This window comes from Lactuca virosa, chromosome 4 (genome assembly GCF_052849685.1).
Source record: "Lactuca virosa cultivar CGN04683 chromosome 4, Lactuca_virosa_CGN04683_v6, whole genome shotgun sequence".
NCBI classification, from domain to species: domain Eukaryota; kingdom Viridiplantae; phylum Streptophyta; class Magnoliopsida; order Asterales; family Asteraceae; genus Lactuca; species Lactuca virosa.
In genome coordinates, this window is record NC_136429.1 from 457,151,429 (window position 1) to 457,156,935 (window position 5,507).

The window sequence follows — 5,507 nt, forward strand, 5'->3', positions numbered from 1 at the left end:
ATTCAATACTAACAATTAAAACATTGTCCGCAGGAAATGGACAATAGTTTGTATTATTTGATCATACGAGCTCATCGACTTCATCAGGAATCACTCGAGATTCTTCCATAAGTTTGTCATTCGGGAATCAAACATTAAAAAGGAAGAGTGCAAATATATCTGCTATACCCTTTTTTGACTTGACATCAGATGAAGACTTAAATGATCATCACATTCTTAAAGATGTGATTTCAGGTCTCTCAAAAGGTAATGTTCATTATCAATAACTCCATATATTTTTAATTAAACTAATTCTCTATTAAACTTTAATTTTTTTCAATCTTTTAACAACTTTTTTATATATATCAGATTACTTGGACCATGGTGATGAGACTCTTGTGTGTGCAATCTGTCATGCAAAATTATGGAAAGATGAAGCCCATCGAGGTAATAAATCTGGGAAGAACACATATTTTTCCATGTGTTGTGGTAAAGGCAAAGTTGAGCTTCCTAAATTAAAAGAAGCGCCTTCAGAATACCTAAATCTATATCGTCATCTTGATCCCAAATGAAAATATTTCATGAAGAATATTCGTCGCTTCAATTCGATGTTTTCATTTACTTCGATGGGTGGAAAAATTGACTCTTCCATTAACAAAGGCAATGCTCCGTACACTTTCAGACTTAGAGGTCAAAATTATCATAGTATAGGAAGTCTTATACCTTCATATGGATCCAAACCAAAGTTCTCTCAACTTTACATATATGATACTGAAAACGAAGTTTCAAATAGACAAAACGCTTTCAGGTTTGTCTTCATATTTATTTTCATATGCTTTTTTAAAGAAAATTATTAGATATATATTTAATTATTTAATTAGTGAATATTTCATACAACCTTTATTATTAGCAGTAAAGAAAAAGACGGGTGTATATCACCTTCTCATTCACTTGATATCGAGATCATACAGTTATTGAAGGTCATGTTGGATTCAACAAATGAACTGGTTAAGTGGTATAGAATGGCAAGAGATTGTTTTTCTGAAAATCCTCATATGGATTTAAAGTTACATCTTATAGGAAGAAGGCAAAAATATGGACGAACGTATAACTTACCTACTGCTTCTGAGGTTGTTGCTTTGATTGTTGGTGACATTTGTGATTCAATTGATAATAGAGATATCATTGTAACAACTCAGTCAGGAAGTCTACAACGTATAAATGAATTACATTTTGCTTACCTTGCTCTTCAATACCCACTACTCTTTCCTTATGGAGATGATGGATATAGAGTTGACATCCCTCATAAAGGTGTTACGCCTTAAACGGATACCAAACGACGCAACTGTACAATGAGAGAATTCTTTGCTTATAGAATTCAAGACAGAGTGAATATTTTTTCATTAGTTTTGAATTCAAAAACACTTTTTCAACAATTCCTGGTTGATGCCTATACGATGATCAAAAGTGACTGACTATATTACGTACACAACAAACAAAAAGTACTTAGATGTGAATCTTATGAAACTTTGCGTAGCCTACAAAGTCATGGAAATACTAATATTTCCAACATCGGAAACGCGTGATCTTGCCTTCTTCTTTTACAGGTGGTGCACGATACATGTTGCATAACTATTTAGATGCCATGTCTCTTTGTAAGTGGTATGGGTACCCAGATTTTTTTTATAACTGTAACATGTAATCCAAAGTGGCCAGAAATTAAAAGGTTTCTTAAGGATACAACGCTCAATCCCAAAGACAGGCCAAATATCCTATCTAGGCTATTTAAAATGAAGCTCGATTCATTGATTACAGACTTAAAGACAAATGCATTATTGGGTTCGGTCCAAGCAGGTATGGTATATAACAACTATAATTTAAACATGTTTATATTTATAGTATAGATTTTTTTTTTATTTTCAATATTTTATACTATGATGTTTAATAATATACATTTGTAGTTGTTTACACGGTGGAGTTTCAAAAACGCGGCTTGCCTCACGCCATATATGTCTATTCGTGCACTCTGATTACAAGTTGCTTACTGTTAAACATATTTATCGAGTTATTTATGCTGATATTCCAAAAAAAAAAGACGAGGATCCAGAATTATATGCACTTGTCAGCGAGTTCATGATGCATGGTCCTTGTGGTGGTGATAATCCTAAATGCCCATGCATGACTGATAACAAGTGTTCAAAAAACTTCCCGAAGCCATTCTTAGATCATACTTCTTTTGATTCAAATGGTTATCCTATATACAGGAGACGTAATGATGGTTCATTTGTTGAAAAGTCGGGTGTGAAATTAGACAACAGAAGTGTCGTTCCATATCACAAAGTCCTTTTGAAAAGATATCAAGCTCACATTAATGTTGAATGGTGCAATCAGGCTGCTTCCATCAAATATTTGTTTAAATATATTAACAAGGGTCCTCATAGGGCTACCATGATAGTTGTCCAAAGCAACAACTCAGATGATACTGAAGATGCAGTTGATGAAATAAAGAAATACTACGATTGTAGATATTTGTGTGCATGTGAAGCCTCGCTGCGGATATTTTGGATTTGATGTTCATTACAGGTATTAGCACTAAACACATTTTGATTTAGAAAAAAAAAGATAAATTGTAAAACTAATTATTTTTGTTAATTAAATAATAATTATTTATAGGTATCCTTCTATTGTTAGAATTCCTTTCCATCTTCCTGGACAACAAAATGTTGTGTATGGTGCAGACGACGATATTGACGATGTCCTCGGCAAACAATCTGTTTCTTCTTCAATGTTCTTAGCTTGGATGGCATGTAACAAACATAATAAAGAAGCACGAAAACTTTCATATGTTGAATGCCCTACAAAATTTGTATGGAAATTGAAAGATCGTTGCTGGAAGCCAAGAAAAATAGGAAAATCGATCGGTAGAATTCATGCAGTTTCACCTAATCTCGGTGAAGTATATTTTTTAAGAATTCTTTTAAATAAAGTCAAAGGTCCGAAATCGTTTGAGGATATCCGTATGGTAAATGGACATGAATATGCTACTTTTAGAGAGGCATGATATGCTCTTGGACTTTTAGAAAATGATAGAGAATATATTGATGCCATCGAGGAAGCGAGTCATTCAGGGTCTAGTTACTATTTACGATCTCTATTTGCAATTATACTAAAGTCGAATAGTTTGTCTAAACCGTCCTGTGTTTGAGAAAATACATGGAAATATTTATCGGATGGAATTCTATACAATCAACAGATGCGATTAAAGTCTCCAGGTATTATGATATTCTTCAACATTTAAATATATGCATTAATAATATACTTATTTTTAGTAAGTTTTTTTATTCACAGTTACATTTTTTTCGTAATATGTTAAGATATTATTTTTGAAAACATTATTTCTATGTACTTATGATTGTGTATATTTCTTTATAAATAATTAACTTTCAATTTATACAGGTTTATCGCTTACTGAGGATCAACTTAAGAACTTGACCCTTTATGAGATTGAAAAAGTTTTACTCCAGAACAACTCAAGCCTCAAAGATTATTATGGGATGCCTTACCCTGATCATGAATCTATATCTTCTTCAAACAATCGTTTGATAACCGAGGAGCTAGATTTTGACAGGACCGTTCTACACAACGAGTTGATTCAACTGATGGATTCATTAACAGTTGAACAAAGATGTGTTTTTGACGATATCATGAAACATGTTCAACAAAAAAAGGAGGCGTGTTTTTTGTATATGGCTATGGTGGTACTGGGAAAACTTTTCTTTGGAAGACATAATCTACAGCCTTAAGATCCGAAGGTGAAATCGTTTTAAATGTTGCTTCAAGTGGCATTGTTTCGTTATTACTGACAGGAGGTAGAACGGCACACTCTCGCTATATAATTCCTATAAATCTTACTGAGGATTCTTTTTGTTCTTTCGCACCGGATAGTGATGTTGCCGATTTGTTAAAAAGAACATCATTGATTATATGGGACGAGGCACCAATGATTCATAAACATGCATTTAAAGTGTTGGATCGATATTTGAAGGATATATTGAGTTGTGATCTTCATAGCAACTCAAAATTGCCATTTGGAGGAAAATCAATTGTTTTTGGAGTCGATTTTAGGCAGATTCTACCTGTTGTTCCAAACGGAAGTAGACAAGACATTGTGAATGCTTCATTAAGTTCCTCCTACATTTGGTCAGATTGCAAAGTCTTAAGATTAACAAAAAACATGAGGTTGAGTGATCGAACAAATGATATTGAAGAAACAAAGACCTTTGCAAACTGGCTTTTGGATATAGGAGAAGGAAATGTTAGTGGCTTCAATGATGGTGAGGCAATTATTGACATACCAGATGATCTTCTCATTACTGATTCATCTGATCCAATCGGTTCATTAATTGCATTTGTCTATCCTTCTATTATTGAAAATGCCAAATCCCATGTTTTTTCAAGAAAGAGCAATCCTCGCACCGAAAAACGAAGTTGTTCAAGAAATAAATGATCGTCTGTTATCACTATTTACAGGTGATGAAAAAGAATACTTGAGTACAGACAGTCTTTGTCATTCAGATTTTGTTCATAATGACTTTGATGAAAGTTTGTATTCGTCGGTTGTTCTAAATGGTCTTAAACCGTCAGGTTTGCCGATCCATAAGTTGGTATTAAAAGTCGGTGTTCCGGTTATGTTACTAAGGAATATTGATCCGAAAAGCAGTTTATGTAATGGAACGAGACTACGTGTTATAACATTGGGTAACCTTGTTATAGAACCAGAGATAATTTTCGGAAGTAATATAGGAAACCGTACTTTTATTCCAAGAATGTCCTTAACTCCTTCAGAAAAAAAAAATTCCTTTCATATTTCAAAGAAGACAATTTCCATTGACTTTATGTTTTGCAATGACAATAAACAAGAGTCAAGGACAATCGCTATCGAAAGTGGGTTTATTTTTTAGACAACCAGTGTTCACTCATGGAGAGTTGTATGTTGCATTGTCGAGAGTTAAAAACAAAGATGGATTAAAAATATTAATTTTAGACAATGATTGTAACATTAGCAATAAAACGTCTAATGTTGTATTCAAAGAAGTATTTGGAAATTTGTGAGTAATTTTTTAAAATATTTCAATACTCGTTTTTTATTAGTATAGGTTTAATTATTAAATTAATCATCATTTTGTTTATATTTATTTCTAAATTTCAGCTTTGTATTACTGTACCATGCTAAAATAAATATGAATGTGTAATCATTAATCATTTAGCTATAATTTTTTTATTAATTGTACATTTAAAAAATAAGAAAATAATATTCAAATAGAATGCTATTTATTGTATGATTGTCAAAATGATTATTTGTCGTTAAAATGATCAAAATAACAACTTTTAACAAATAAAATTGATTTATGTTTTAAGAGTTTCATATTAGTGTATTGTTTTTTTTTGGTATGCCAAGTTTAAAACAATGAAAATAAATTATTAATATACATGTAAAATCTAACTAAATTGGATATAAAGGTCAAAAT

The 5,507-nt window shown here is 31.9% G+C and overlaps 1 protein-coding gene across 1 annotated transcript; it reads left to right on the forward strand.

Moving 5' to 3' along the window:
* The first annotated feature begins 605 nt into the window (after positions 1 to 605).
* On the forward strand, positions 606 to 5,217 carry LOC145106777 (uncharacterized). Its single transcript, XM_079043705.1, has 10 exons — positions 606 to 787; positions 890 to 1,290; positions 1,587 to 1,641; positions 1,941 to 2,510; positions 2,653 to 3,001; positions 3,328 to 3,340; positions 3,436 to 3,714; positions 3,777 to 4,466; positions 4,510 to 4,623; positions 5,189 to 5,217. The coding sequence occupies exons 1-10, from the start codon at positions 606 to 608 to the stop codon at positions 5,215 to 5,217; spliced, it is 2,682 nt and encodes an 893-aa protein (XP_078899831.1).
* The last annotated feature ends 290 nt before the right edge of the window (positions 5,218 to 5,507 follow it).

Excerpts from the sequence above, each read along its gene's own strand:
- LOC145106777 (XM_079043705.1), top strand. The coding sequence starts at position 606 with ATGGGTGGAAAAATTGACTCTTCCATTAACAAAGGCAATGCTCCGTAC. Across the intron at positions 1,642-1,940 it reads GCCATGTCTCTTTGTAAGTG|TTGTTTACACGGTGGAGTTT; the intron begins GTATGGGTACCC and ends ATACATTTGTAG. Across the intron at positions 4,624-5,188 it reads AAATGGTCTTAAACCGTCAG|CTTTGTATTACTGTACCATG; the intron begins GTTTGCCGATCC and ends TCTAAATTTCAG.